Source organism: Nanorana parkeri, unplaced genomic scaffold (genome assembly GCF_000935625.1).
Source record: "Nanorana parkeri isolate BGI_ZX_2015 unplaced genomic scaffold, ASM93562v1 scaffold920, whole genome shotgun sequence".
Classification (NCBI taxonomy): Eukaryota; Metazoa; Chordata; class Amphibia; order Anura; family Dicroglossidae; genus Nanorana; species Nanorana parkeri.
The window spans coordinates 353,074-368,871 of record NW_017307188.1 but is presented as its reverse complement, the minus strand read 5'-3'; the positions used below and the strand labels follow the sequence as shown (position 1 = coordinate 368,871).

Here is a 15,798-nt window from a genome sequence, read left to right as displayed (position 1 = left end):
TGGCCGGATACATTGAAGTCAGTGGGGAAGGCGTTTTTTAAGGGTGCACTTGGCTTTAAATGGCTCCTGAGGGTTACGGAAACGTCTTTAACTATCCCCTTCCTGTTCTTGTACCAGATCATGATTTTATTTCATTTTTCTACAGAGAGAAAGAACGCAGACAGTGGGAAAACAATAAAAATAAAAGAAATTGAAAAAAAAAAACTACCCTAGATACACCCAAAAGAAAACCCAAAGGCCCTCTAAATAAAAAAAAACAAAAAGGTGGATTTGTTTTCAAGCAGAAACATTTTGCCAATTGAGTAAGATGTCCCAAAGAGACATCCAACTCTTAGCCGGCATATGAAACTAAAATATGAGTTTATGGTAGACCTACCCTAGACCAGCAAGCTGACATCCTCCCTATAATGAGTCAGCCTGAGGCGGTTGCCTCAGGTGGCAGCTCATTGGGTCACGTGGGGGAGGGGCCCTTTCCTGCCAGATCGTCCCAAGTTGTTAAGAGCTCTTAGCAACTTGTGACGCTCTGGCTGGTGTCCTGCCCAGCTCGTGGCAACCCGTGAAGTCAGTGAGCTGAGAGGTAACACCACCCCTGTGCACCACCAGCATACCACACCTCGGTCCCACCCACCTTCAGGTTCCGTCCTGCACCTCCAGCACCCTTTGACCCCCCAAGTCTTGTTGTGCACCGCCAGCACCCCACTGCCCCCCCTTGCCTCTTCATGCACCACCAGCAACCCCACTACCCCACCTTGCCTCGTTATACAGGGGCAGAAATCCCACCCACCCCGCTGGGTTTTTCATGCTCCACCACCACCCCCCACCCACCTCAATGAGCAGGGGGTCTAGGGAAACCCCTCCATCCACCAAAAACTAAAATATTAGGTTTGGGTGGGCTTACCCTTTTAATAGTGATAAAGTTAATAAGGAAGCTCATTATATCTCTATTCTGTAACCACTTTAATAAAAAAAAAGCCATTAATAGCCGCTTCCCGCATTTCATTTCAGTCTATTCCCTCAAGTAGGAAATAGCATGTAACCAAGTTCCAGGCGCAGTTTAAATTAGCATTATGACCTTAATAGCACACATGCATTTGTAACAATCTATGGAAATAGTGTGGGACTTACCAGGCGCTCTGACATTGGGGTCTTGTCTCCCTCTGGCAGATGCTGCTCCATTGCCAAGACAATGCAATTTGCTATGATGGTTGCTAAAATCATGTATTCAAAAGGAGTAAAAGAAGTCGGTTAAGGAAAACAAATGTAAAAATAATTTCAGCCTATACAAAACTGAACGGGGTCAGGCGTCTGTAAAGAGAGCTTCCACGTAGTTGCGAAGGGGTGCATCCTGGGAACAGGACTAGCTGCCTTCAGAGAACATAACAGAACAGGTTTATGACAGACACAACATTAGAGAATATCGTACACAAACAAAGAGCAAAAACTTTATCCTTGTAAACCACAAGCAACACAATACCGAAACGTGTCAAGTGATCGAGGAATGATCCATAAATGATTAAGTGTTGAGGATTTCGAGGAACAGCCCTCGGTCCTATTTGTCCTTGGAAATGTTCATCTCTAAAAATTACGCTGAATTTCTTAGAAACTGACCTACTGTACCATAAAGACTCCTGTTTTCTGCATGCTAAATTGAACTCTAATCATCTATAAATATTCCCTCGGCTTCTAGGTTGATATTTACTTGAGAGCAAAATTTAAAATGCAATAGTCGAGATTGAAGCTAAATTCTAAATACACAGTGGAGATACATACAGTACACCTGAACCGTCTTACCTGTCTGCGTGTGCAATTATGTTCAGCCAGTCCTGTGATCCAAGCTCCCCTACCAGACAGCATTGCCTGGCTAGGGCTGTACTTTGCTGCACTGCCGTTAGTTAGTACAGCATGATCTGACCGGTTCCCAGCCTGCTGATTGGACAGTGAAGGAGCAGCAGGACCCGTATGCTGTTAGACTGACAGCATTCTGCAATGTAGCAAATCCGGCTGGCTCACGTTACTACTGCCCCTCCCTCTCCCAATCTGGGTCCTGCTATGCAGGTGAATTTCAAAGAGCAAATATAAAGATAGGCTTTAGGTACTTATACTAGCGGTATGAAATGAAACATCATCCTGTGTTACATAATGTATTGTGGTCCATGGCGTGGTTCAGTACATTATTTGACCAGTAAACTCTCCGTGATACTCATATCCAAGAAAAATGATTTCCAGGCAGTTCTAATGACCCTGCTTACCTATAAAATGTTCTTATGAAGCCAGTGGACTCCTATATAATAGAATGACATTATTTATTTGAAGAGCGTCAAGTGCCCGGCCTTTGGGTGCTGTGCACCGCCCGGCACCATTGCCTGTAATATGACACTAGCAGAGCTGCAAGAAGAAATTGCTGTAGTGACAGGTACTGTATAGGGCACTATATTGCCATATCCCTGTATATCCAATCTCTCTCATCTTTCTCTCTCTCTCTTCTCTCTCCTCTTTCTCTCTCTCTCATCTTTCTTTCTCTCTTCTCTCTCTTTCTCTTTCTCTTATCTCTCTCTCTCATCTCTCTCTCCTCTCTCTCTCTCATCTTTCTCTCTCTCTCATCTTTCTTTCTCTCTCCTCTCTCTTTCTCTCTCTCTTCTCTCTCATCTCTCTCCCATCTCTCTCATCTCTCTCTCACCTTTCTCTCTCTCTCTCTCCTCTCTCTCCTATCTCTCTCTCTCTCTCTCTCTCTCTCTCATCTTTCTCTCTCTCATCTCACTCTCTCGGCCACAAGCATGGCTCCCAGAGGCAGATACCTGATTGAATTTGTAGTTGCACCCCTGCTCTATAGTATTCCCCTTGAGGCTAGGTTCACACCTACACTACACTGCATGACACCCGGGATGCGCAGCCCGGGATCACGCGGTCCTGCACAATGCAGGCAGCGATTGCTGTGCAGCCCCATTGATTTCAATGGGGCTATGGAAATCGCAGAAAATTGGTACAAGTACCTTTTTTTTGGCGATAAATAACGCACGGCTGTTTGCTGTTTTCGGACGCACGGGCGGAATCGCGGCAGGGAACCGCGCGATCCGCCCAGCGCCACTGGGGTGCCATTAGAAAATAATGGCACCCAAAGCGCGATCGGTTCACACCTAGGCGACTCCAGACCACGCGGAATTGTGCACGATTGTTGCGCGGTGAGGTGTCGCCTAGGTGTGACCCTAGCCTTATTCCTTCCCTGGCACCAGGGCCATCCCTAGAATGAGGCAGTTGCCTCGTGTGGCATCCCATTGGGGGGCAGTTGGGTGGTGGTGGGGGCATCAGGGGGGCCGCCTCAATGTCCCAGGTTGCTAAGAGCTCTTACCAACCTGTGACACCCAATCTGGCATGCCGCTGGGCTCCTGGCAGCCAGTGACGTCAGTGAGCTGGGCAGACAGAGCTGCTGACAGCACAGTCAGGTGTCCTCCACCGCGCCTACAACCCTTCCCACCCCCTACCGCACTCCTCCCCTGCAAGGCAAGTGTTGCCTGTCAGTACAACCCCCGAGGAACGACATCACCGCAGGTGACAAAACCCACAGGGACAGCTGTACCTGGCACCTACATATCTAGGGAGGGGCGAAGGAGCTGGGCCAGCACAGAGAGTATTGGACACTCGCAGAAGAGCAGAGGGCTGTGACCTGCAAGGAAGGAGGGGGCTGTGCTAAGGAGTACTCACATTTTATAGCAAGTTCAAAGGCATACTACAAGTGAATAGAAATGATTTATGGAAAGGAAAAAAATCGCTGTAAAGAAGCGTTTAAAAAAATTTGCTTTTACTTGCAATTTTTAAGTTGGTGACAGGGCCTCTTGATTGCAGTTAGCTATTTACTAAGACGGCGTATTAGTGCAGATTTCGTGACCAGCCGGTCACGAGTTTCCCTTTTTGTGCAGCTTGCATTAATCAGATGAAGGATAATTGTCTGCTGGACACTTTGGATTCCTGGTATATCCAGGCCATTGAGCGATGTTATCTCAGAACGCAGCGGCTGTAATTGGAATAGCAGTTTAATGACTCAATTCACCGCTTATTACCACCTAGGACTGTGTGTTGTACCTCGCCGCCATCCCAGCATGACTTCCATGGCCCAGCGTGTGGTGTGTAGGGAGGGCCAGGGTCACGGCCGCGGTATTCATACAACCAGAGACATGTTACCAGCGCAATGCCCCCAATTAGATGAACACAGGGAACTTTCACACATAGCAATGCGCAGGGAGATAACTGTAAAATGTCGGCGTGGCTGAGACAGGTCCCCGTCATTCCAGCAGGCCTGGACGTTCACTCTTCAGACCAGTAATACATTTTTCAGACACATTCTTGCTCTAGGAATTAACATTCTTCATCTCAAATTTACATTAAAATCCCTGATTTATTCTGAAATTATTATCAGCTCTTGCTGCTTTTGGTTTATTACATTGGCTTGTACAAAAACATACTTAAAGGGTATCTATGTAGTTCTAATACCCATATCCATCTAGAAGCTTGTACACTTACTTATTAAAGATGCCCATAGGATATACTTCCTCAATGCACTGACACCATTGCACTCAGCCCTGTGAATGTCCACTTCCTGATGTCACCAACACAGCCTGCCTTCTGAACTACAACCCAACATCTGAACAATGTAACATTATCATTGCTTGCTGGAAGCAATGCATGATGGGATATGTAGTCTTGACATCACATCTAGCAGCAGGCAAAGAGAGACCCAAAGCACACTGGGGATCCAGCAGGACTCACTACATAAAGGGGATTTTACAAGTAAGCTTTGGTTGTATTATCAAAAACAGCTCTAGTATGTATTTTGATTACAATGCTGATATCATAACTAGGGATGCACCGATACCGGTTTTTCGGTATCCAGTACGAGTACCGATATTTTTTTTTTCAGGAAATGCCGATATAGAGTACCAATGCGGTGTGCCCAGAATATCAGGAAGTCAGGCGGTGGATCATGTCCCGTCGTCCAGCTTCCTGATTGCCTGTTAAACCAGTGCCGAGGCTGCCTGGCCTTCTGACTAATCAGGAAGCCGGGCGGCGAGTCATGAGGTGCCGTCCGGCTTCCTGATTGGTCAGGAAGGCAGGCTGCCTAGCAACAAGTGAAGCCGGCTTCCTAGGGAATCAGGAAGCTGGGCAGAACGTCATGACCCATCTCCCGGCTTTCTTATTGGCTAGGAAGCCAGCGTTACTTGTTGCTAGGCAGCCTGCCTTCCTGACCCACCCGGAGGCCAGGACTCAAGTCGTGATATGCCGCCTGGCTTCCTGATTGGTTAGGAAGCCAGGCTGCTTACCAACTCACTTCCTGACCTTGTGATAAAGGGCAAGAAATAAAGGGGATGGGGCCACTGGGAAAGTAAGACCTGATCTCCCTAAATCAGTCACAGCCAGCGCATAACCTAAAGGAACTTTGTAGTTTCCCCTAATCTAAGCATTCATGTAATCCAATGTGGCCAAAATTCAGGAAGCCGCCATTCTGTGCTACCCAACTTACCTCTTCCAAGCAACTTCTCTATACATGTGCTCTACATATTCTCCTGGTCCAGCAACTGGTGTTCCAGTCACCCCAGATTGCCTTCAACAAGACTGCCTTAATCAAAGGGATGGATTCGTGCACTGCAGCTATGCCTGGAGGGCAAGTGGAAACCGTAGGCAGGCACCCAATGTGTCTTGTGCATGCTTTAAGACCTAATTTTCAACTTTTACTTTGGTAGACCAGTAAAGGAGAATTCCCGGCAACACACAACATTCAGCCATAAATATGCAGTGCAGACAGTTATTTGTACATAAGTGCTTGTTGTTATGGATTAACCTTTAGGAACAAAAAAATATCCCATAAAGGTTTGGGCCTGTAGTAGAAAATGAAGCAGTGAGGTTCCAGGTATGAAACAACTCATTACACACAATCCAGTAGTTACAGGTAAACTTCAGTACAATACATATAATCAATGGTGCCCCATAGCAAAGTCAGTATGGGGCCCTCCAGCTCACTTACCTACATCTGCTACTGAAACCTGTGCCAATCTACAACAGTAATACAAATGGCTCTCAAAGCTATCTTTCTAAATCATATACACATCTATTTTATTCAGTTATTTTCCAATGGCATGGCTGCCATGATCAATAACTCTGCAGACAGAGAGTATTAAGCCCCTGTGCTGCTGCGCTTCAAAGCAATCGCATAGTCTGCAACTGTTGTTTCTTCTCCATTTTGAATCAGGACTGTTTGAAGTGAACCTATGGCCAGGCTATTATTAACAAGCATTAAACGAGTAAAGTCCCCACTGACCTCTGTAGCTTCAGGCACTGTGGAGCAATTCATTTTCAACGCTTACAGCAGAAAAACTGTGAAACTGAAGTGGTCAAAGTCAGGGGCGTCCTGAGGCCAGGTGTCACCCTGAGCGGAGACCTTTAAGCTGTAAAAAGGGGGCTTAGCAGTTTTGCTCTGTTGCTATTCTCATTATGATATTCTAAAATCATGAATCTTAGGAATTCTGCTTCCATGTAGGAACAGGACTGAGTCTGAATAGATCTGATGGCCCTAGCTGCCCCTACAGCAAGCACAGCCCATTATGGGACCAATGAATTGGTCAGCATGGTGAATAAATGGTGAGCACTCTTGTGCTGCCGCACTGGGATCCTCGGTTTGATTTCCACCAGAACGGCTTTTTGCACCAAATGTGTATGTTCCCTCAATGTTTACATGGGTGTCATCCCACATCCATAAATATACTAGTAAATTAATTTGTTTCCACTATCTTTGTGACCATCATAGGGACATTAGATTGTGAGCTCCTTTGAGGGATGGGACAGAGGAGAACAGGTCGATGTTCTCTATAAAGCATTGAAGAAGAACTGTGGTGCTGAACTGGGCAAATCTAAAGCAGTAAACGGGTACAGCAGGAATATACAGTGGAATGTGTCCAGTGGTGATGGTGCTTGGCAGAAATGCTAAATCACTGCTAACAAATTATGGTTTTCATTGACGCATGCAGCAAAGAGGAAGCGACAATTAGGTGGGCAGAAAGCCATGTTAGGTGCACAATGTGGCTTCCATTTCATAAGGCCATGGACTTCAGTTTAGTTACACCGGGCAGGAACATTGTCCTGCTGTTATTTAGATTTGTCAGCCATGGAAGTTGGAAATTGCAGCTCTCTGGGAAAATATCAGAGATGAGGTTGAAGTATCCTGGAAAAAAATGCTTTAAAGAGAATAAAAAGCAATCATCCAAACCTTTTTTTGAGGTGGAATAGCAAATATTTACCTTATCAGTGGTCTGCTGAGGTTTATAGAGGACTACAACATCCTATTCTATACACCCTTCTTGGTGGTCCTCTCCAATGGGCACAGGTGGTTGGAGCTGAGAACTCTACTCCAGCAGTACAATTCCCACATGTGGGGGGTGCCAGACCCAACACACCAACCTGGCCAATTGGTGGCAGTGAGATAAATAGTGCAGCCTATCCTTTAAAATAGGCAGAACATCTTTTCCTGGTAGTCCTCCCCAGTGGACACTGGAATTTTAGCTGAGGACCCTACTCCAGCAGTACAATTCCCACATATGGGGGGTGCCAGACTCAACATATCAACCTGACCAATTGGTGGCAGTGAGCTAAATAGTGCTGCCTATCCTTTAAAATAGGCAGAACATCTATTCTTGGTGGTTCTCTGCAATGAACACTGGAATTTGGAGCTGAGGACCCACATGTGGTGGATGCTAGACTCAACACACCAAAGTTCCTAATGACCTACCCAACAGTCACTGTACCATTCAGCCATCACGAATAGCTCTTTCATTTAGGCACATGCTAAGTCGAGTGGTGGGGTCTGGTCCATTGAAATCCGTGTTCCAGTGATAAATGACTGAATACTGGACTCCTGCTACTCTTGACCTTCCAAGATCTGAACTGTTGTCCAGAAGTGTAAACTGGTGTTTGCCAAATTGTTCCCTTTCACTATTAGAAAGCCATTGTCAGAAGTTACTGATTCTGCAGGGTTCCTGGGCCCCCACTTGCTTCTAACCTATTAAATCAACTCAAAAAGGAGTCTTGTCTTTGGGATCAAGTGGTTTGGTGGGTGAATGCAGGGGTGGTGACTCCAGCAATTGTGAGAATCAGGAAGCTTCAGGAGGTGGTCCCTCTGCTCTACCACTATTTATATACTCGACATATAGGCAACCTGTAGAGATGATAACCACCGGTCAGTATTCATACAATGTATGATCGGTATCTATACTTACAATGTACAGACACGTAGACTCTATGAAGTTCATTTAATATGGCAAGGCACAATGTGCAAAGCGAGTGCTGTGACCTACAACAACCAATCAGAGTTCACTGATCTAATGCCTGTAAGCTGAAAGCTGATTGGCCATAATTAATCTTATTCACAGTTATGTGTTTAAGTCACATATTCAGAGATAAAACGTGCTCCTTTATACTATTCCCCATTAATTTCAGGCAGAGCTTGTAAAATCTGCTTCCGTGGTTTTTGTTCGGTGCGGCTGTATCACACGCCGCCTTCCTCACGCTCGTATTGTGACAGGGCACAGTCAAACAATGCTCAGAGAGAATATGTGCACTGTCACAACATGTCACAATACTATCATACTGTTGTGCCAAGCCCACCATGTGACTGCGTCTGCCTACAGCAAGGACATCCTGCCGTCTCGTTAGCTCTGGCTCTCACAACAGACGGTTCATTAAAATACACAAGTATCAATGAAACAGATAAAGACTGGAAGCATCAGCAAAAACCTGAATTCTAAAATCTACCTCGATGACGGTCTGTTCTTCTGGCACAGCGCCAGAGAGACAAAAATAGAGAAAAGTCTAAGGAGTGTGCTGCAGCAGAACTGCCACCAGAGAACGCCCGGAAAATAGTATGGGGCCTACTGGTGAGGAGGACCCAGTGCAGGATCTCCACCTCTATGAGAAGCCACCTCCATGACTAATGGCGTAGCTACTTTATTTGACACTTGGAGTGGATCACAGTTTAACACCCCTCCCCTCTATACGACAAATTTATTTTCAATGATTATCATGAAATAAATATGTAAGTAACAAGAGCCAGAAAAGAAGCGCAGCCAGGGCAGCTCTCATAGCTTACAGAGTGCAGCAGTGAAGGATAAGTAAAGGCACCACACAGCTTACAGAAGCTAGTCTAAGAAATTAACGATTTATTGACGGCACACCAGAAAATATCTCACGGCACACTAGTGTGCCGCGGCACAGTGGTTGAAAAACGCTGGTTTAGACAATGTAATGTACAGCACAACTTACAGAGTGCAGGAATATACAGTATGTGTTAAAGCGGACCTTTACCCACAACTTTAAAATAACAACAAAGGCACCTTTAGAAACATTTAGTAATGACAATCGACAAACACAAACTTCTAGATAATCGCCGGCTTTGTATTCTTTGCATCCCTTGTTTCTCTTTTCTTTCCCAGTCTTCTGGCAGTGGCCATGTTTACTATGGGCAGATTACTAGCTCTCCTTTTACTTACTGAATTACTGGCACATGTGACTAGGACATGTGACCATGCACATCATCTCAGGGGAGGAAATGTCTTTTCCCTGAAATCTCGTGAGATTACAGATGAGATTTCCCAGCAATGCTCTGCTGATGACAAGGCAATCCCAGTGTGCCTTGCTTTGCCAGACTGAAGTCATTTGCTCTTTCAAAGCAGGAAGTGAATGCTCTGCAAGTGTCAGTATTTCACTATCACAGCATTTTACACCTGACATGTCTGTGTTATTATTAATCATCACACATAGAGGGATGCATTGGTGGAATTTGATTTTTGAGTGTTCAGCGCTGCATGACGGAATAAATGTCAGTTAAAGTACCGCAGCGCTGAATACTGAAAAATGGCCTGGATGGGAAGGGGGTTTAACACCGCGGATGTCAACTGGTTAAGAGTAGCCAGTGGTAAAATGCCTCTCACATTGGTGGTTAATATCGCGCTCCATTACATTGGCGGTCAATGTAGTGCCACCTTCAGAGGCGTAACTAGAAACCTCAGGGCCCCGGTGCGTTAAACCATTAAAGGCCCCCCCCCCCCAAAAAAAAACAACATGATTTTGACCCCTTTTTTTTTTTTCAAACCCGTTTGAAAGGGTTTTTTTGTGTATCAGAGGGGAGAGCGGGGTACAAGCAGTCACTGATCAGTGATCGCTGAGTGTAGATAATTGAGGACAGAGTATGGTTACTATATCCTCAATTATTAATGGATGGGAAGTAATCTACATCACCTCTACATCACTTCCTGTTCATTCATGATTGTAGTTATAGTAATCATACTCTGTCCTCATGTTATGATTGAACAGGAACACTCAGTATAGAGGATTCCTGTTCATTGATAACAGGGGATACAGAAAAAGAGATTGACGGCTCTGTGTCCTCAATCTCTTTTTCGATGTGGCGGAACACCTGGTCCTGGTCGCAAGTGCGACCGCTGCGACCATTTTAGTTCCGCCAGTGCATATATGCAACAACACCTGAGGGTTTAATAACACTTTAAAGCATTTTATCACTGGCGGAACTACCAGGGTCGCAGCGGTCGCACTTGCGACCAGGACCAGGTGTTCCACCAGTTTGGGGGGGCCCAGAGAGAAGGGGAGGCCCCCCGCTCGCAGCTACTCATGCTGCCCGCGGCGCCTTGCTGTGAGCTGTGCTCCCGAACTCTGTGCCTCCAGGGTCCAACTCAAGACTGCCACTCCCACCGTCTTCGCTGACCACGCTGCCAGGTGGCGGGCCTCCCCTTCTCTCTGGGCCCCCCCCCGAACTGGCAGAACACCTGGTCCCGGTCGCAAGTGCGACCGCTGCGACCCTGGTAGTTCCGCCAGTGGCCACCTTCCATTTGGTGGTCAGTGGTGAAGTGTCCTTTTACATTGGTGGTCAGTGTAGTGCCTCCTTCCATCGGTGGTCAGTGGAAAAGTACCCCATTATATTGATGGTCTGTGATGAAGTTCTCCATTACATTGGAGGTCAATGTAGTGCCACCTTCCATTTGGTGGTCAGTGGTGAAGTGCCCTTTTACATTGGTGGTCAGTATAGTTCCACCGTTCATTGGTGGTCAGTGGTGAAGTGCCCCAATACATTGGTGGGCAGGGTAGTTCCGCCATCCATCACTAGTCATTGGTCATTGCATTGGTCATCAGTGTGGTGCCACCTTATATTGGTGGTCAGTGGTGAAGTGCCCTGTACAGATGAAAGCATCAGTAGCTATAAATCAGACCTCACTCACGCTTCCTTCAGAAGCACATTGGAGCAGCAATATTTACTAGAATAATTACGTGACACAAGGAGCGAAGCTTTTACATAAGGTCATCATCAGTCAGTTAATGCTCTGAACTCCGGGATAAGCAAATATCCTCATACAAGAGTCATGTGTATTCTTCTTGAATCTTGGTGAGCTTTGTGTATTTCTTCCAGATTTGTGCAGTAAACCAGTGTGACACTCGGAGCTTCCTGTAATATAGTCTGCTCACTGCTGCTCTCTCTCCTTGTGCAGGGTGACTGGTCTCATCTCCGCCCCCTCCTGTAATAAAGACCAGTCACTGCTGCTCTCTCTCCTTGTGCAGGGTGACTGGTCTTGTCTCCGCCCCTCCTGTAATTAAGACCGGTCACGACTGTACTCTCTCCTTGTGCAGGGTGACTGGTCTTGTCTCCTCCCACTCATGTAGTGGGTGTCAAACCCGGGTTGTACGGGTGAAACCCGTACGGGTGGCAACCCTAGGGTGGAGTCTGCTGCGCCCCTACCACAGCTCTGCTCTCTGTGTAGGCTATGTGCAGCACAGTGATGATGTCACTGCTATTTTTACAATGTAATATCTAGCTTTACAATGGTATCTGGTGCACACAAAGTGGATTTATATTCATTGTAGCTATTGAGGAATATATTTCAATTAGAGTTTTTGTCCCCGGAGTTCACCTTTAAATGTCCATGTTATGTTACTGCCTATTGGGGTTTTTTTTGCCTTTACCCCCCTTTTTTGCTAGAACTGGCACCTTTTTAGGCGCAGTCCATATCTTATTTCAGATCTAGCTGTCCAGATTTAAAAACAAGTGGCTCGGTGTGCACCATTTAATCATCATTAATGTATTCACAGCGTTTCGCAGCTGACTCTCCTCTCCCTGCATGGTGCGAACAGACGCACGCAGAAGACCCCTCAGATAGCGACACAATGACACACTGAGCCTCTCCTCTAATGATCAGTGATTAACGTGTGATCCGGTGGCATGGTGGCACGGCGCCGCGTCCCTCTCATTAGTGTTATTATCAAACAACCTGCCGCATCAGAGCCCGTGTTCCTTATTTATTAAATATTTAGCAGCGCGAGGACCCAGCTGAGGCCCCGGCGTGGCGCTGACAGCAGCCCCTCACCCGGGGAGAAGAAGGATTACGCCAAGTAAGGGAGGGAGGGTAGAGCTCCCTGAGATCCCGCACGCCGCCTGCCGCCCTGAGATCACATGCAGGCATCCATCTGCCGTCACGCCGTGTCAATCCACCAATCGCCATCTCGGAAAACACCACCGTGCCCTCAAGACATTCCTTTTGCTCAGCTGATGATATAAAACAGATACTGCGGTAATAGTGAATTAATACCGCATTAACACACCGTGTGATCGGATCACTAAAGGCCCAACGTGCTACTAATGCAGGAAATAACTGCGTTCTGCTTTTCAACACTGCAGCGGGTCTTAGATGACAATGCTGCAGCAATAAAACAGAAGGGGAAACAGGGATGCTGAGATATTACTGCAACAGAACGGCTCCCGCTGCTGAAAAAAAAAAAAAGCCGTCTTAGGGCTGGACCTGTAATAACCGGCTGCCCCAGAGTCTCAGGAGCAGTACTGCAATGCTGGCTTATGTACCAGGCTTATTTAAAGGGAACCTGTCAGGCTAGCCAATTGGCAATACACCCAAATGGCAGGTGCCTTGCCTGTATGTGCTTGTAGCATCTTTAATCCTCACAGGGACCCTGTCTCCAACCAGCAGGTAAAATCACTGAAATATCACTGCCTTTTAAATGCCTACTTGCATTTTTTTTTTCTTCCCTCTGTAAATAATTTTTTAATTTACTTGCACCGTGCCTTTAAAACAATTGACTACTCCAGGACAGCCAATTCTTTAGTGCCGCCCTCTCCCTTCTTGTACGTCATAACCCTCTCCTCTTCTGGGAATGTCTAAATTACTCTCTGTGTTGACCCAGCTCCTCCTAACTCCCCTCCTTTTACGTAGTGAAGGGGAATACCATAGAGCAGCAGTAGGCAACCTCAGCACTCTAGCTGTGATGAAACAGCAAATCCCATCATGCCTCTGAAAGTCACGCTTGTGGCTGCCAGGGTTTTGTAATGCCTCATGGTACTTGTAGCTATACCACAGCTGGAGTGCTGAGTTGAGCAGTGCCATGGAGCAGGGGCGGGCAACTCCGGGCCCTCCAGCTGTGATGAAAATACAAATTCCATCATGCGTCTGCCTCTGGGAGTGATGCCTGTAACTGTCAGTCTTGCAATGCCTCATGGGACTTGTAGTTTCACCACAGCTGGCGTGCTGGGGTTGGGTAACTTTGCTATAGAGCATGGGTGGGCAACTCCGGCCCTCCAGCTGTGCTTTAAATACAAAGGGCCTGTTCACACGACGTCCGTTTTCTGTGCTGACCTCATCCGTATGCTCCTGCAGTAAAAATGCATCCCAATGTATCCCTATGTGTTTTATGGGCTACAGTTCTCAGGTGCGCTGTCTATTCAGGTTAAGACAGAAAAATACTGCATGTCACATTTTGTGCGGTCAGGAAACAAAAAACGCGTCAAAAACGCACTGCACTGCAGCTAACATACTGACAGCCCCACTCCAGCAAAAAAAACTGGAACGCATCAAAAACGCGGCAAAACACATAGCCCCGCATCTGCAGATCCGCACCTGATCAGAACCTGAAAGTCATGTGAACAGGCCCTAAATCATGCCTCTATTGAGAGTCGTACCTGTAACTGTCAGTCTTGCAATGCCTCATGGGACTTGTAGTTTCGCCACAGCTGGAGTGCCGGTGTTCTATCGAAAGCTCCAACTCGTTGAAATCTCCAACTACCTCACTGCCGGGTACTTGCAAGTTGGAGATTTCGACCAGACGGCGTTAGACTGCAAAACACAAAGACTGACGGAGCTCTGTACAGCTGCATTTTAACAATATTCAGCAGGTGGCAAACTCGACAGGTATTCTGAAAACGCTATGCGCGCATGCGCACCGCAACTGTACAGAGCTCCAGTCATTCTGAGCATCGGAAGTGAGGTAGTTGGAGATTTTGGTGAGTTGGAGCTTTCGATAGAACACCGGGGTTGGCTAACCTTGCCATAGAGTGTCACCTGAGCTCTGAGTTTGCTGGGACTGCTGACATCACATTAAAGATGGTGGCTCCCAGCAGCAGTCTCGGGGGTTTTGGATGTCTACACAAGTGGAGGCTTTTACAGATAATTAGTGTTAATAAAATATATTAAATTAGGGTTGCCACCTGTCCAGGATTTACCCGGACATTCTGGGTTTTGAATAATGTGTCCGGGTTTCATGGAAGCAGAAACCTGGACACAAGATGTCAGGCAGACAGGGGCAACCAAAATTAAGATAGGGGCTACTGGCCCCCCACTGAAAATAGTCTCTACTGTGATATTTACATATGAATGGGCGGCGCTATTTACATATGAATAAGCCGCAACTCATTCACATATTCATGCACATATAATCGTATGGGAAGATTTTGGTTGATATAAATGGTCTGGCGACAGGGTCTCTTTTTAAAACAAATTTTGTACGCATTATCCAGAGGCCTTGACACAGCTGAATCATGCAGGAAGTGCTAGACTTTCTTAGAAAGCCCACCCTGCAAATTGCATACTTACTGCAAAATTCAGATTTCATAAACATATAAAACATCAGTTTATAAAAGTAACTCTTTAAATGTTTCAAATATAATTATATTGGAAGTGAAGGTGGCCCTTGTATATTTGGCTCCTGTATCACTGTGAAAGTTTGTGTCTCTTTGTTACCTGGATCCATATGATAGGGTTGTATAACGTAAATGTAAACCCATAGCAGCTTTACTATGCTAATGTTATCTCAAAAGTCATTTTGCAATATTTAAAAATTTGCAGTTAAAAAAAAATAATAATAATACCTGGTGATCCTGCTATTAAGGGCCTTGTTTAGGCACTTCCTGTTATAGGGTGACAACACTATGTCCCTCTCCCATAATTGTGCTCCTGCGTTGACACACAGGAATCCGATAGAGACAACAAGTGGCCGTTTTAACATACATTATGCAGGCATGGTACACTGTTGTCACCATCAGGAAATCTGCCAAAAGAAATGCCATGCAGCCATCACTGGAGACGTGTAGACAGGAAGTGGCTGCCAAGATATTGCAGGAGGTCAGCAGCGGTGAGATGGTTACAAGAAAGGGTAAAAGCACGTATTTTATTAAAATAAAAGCCAATTGTTTATGATACTTAAGGGCTGGTTTACGCTACCCTTGTTGGGCTGCATTGAGCAACACCTTGCTGTGTATAGGGCCCAGGGCCGCTGTCAGAGGGGGTACCGCCGATACTCATGTAAGGGGCCCGCCCGGGACGCTTACATGAGTATTGGCTGCCGGTGATAAGCGAGGAGGTGGCCGGGCCCCCGCAGCGCAGGAGGTGGCTGGCCGTAGCAGCGCCGGGCCCCAGCATTACCTTGTACAGGCATAGTAGCCATTGGCGCAGCTTTTCATCTGATCTGACC

At 46.4% G+C, this 15,798-nt stretch overlaps 1 protein-coding gene across 1 annotated transcript in view; it reads right to left on the bottom strand.

Moving 5' to 3' along the window:
- Positions 1–15,798, bottom strand: part of CACNA1A (calcium voltage-gated channel subunit alpha1 A) — a 217,525-nt gene that overhangs the window by 157,587 nt on the left and 44,140 nt on the right. The window contains exon 2 of the mRNA XM_018566115.1: positions 1,126–1,231. Coding sequence (XP_018421617.1) covers positions 1,126–1,231 — 106 coding nt within the window. The remainder of the gene's footprint in view (positions 1–1,125; positions 1,232–15,798) is intronic.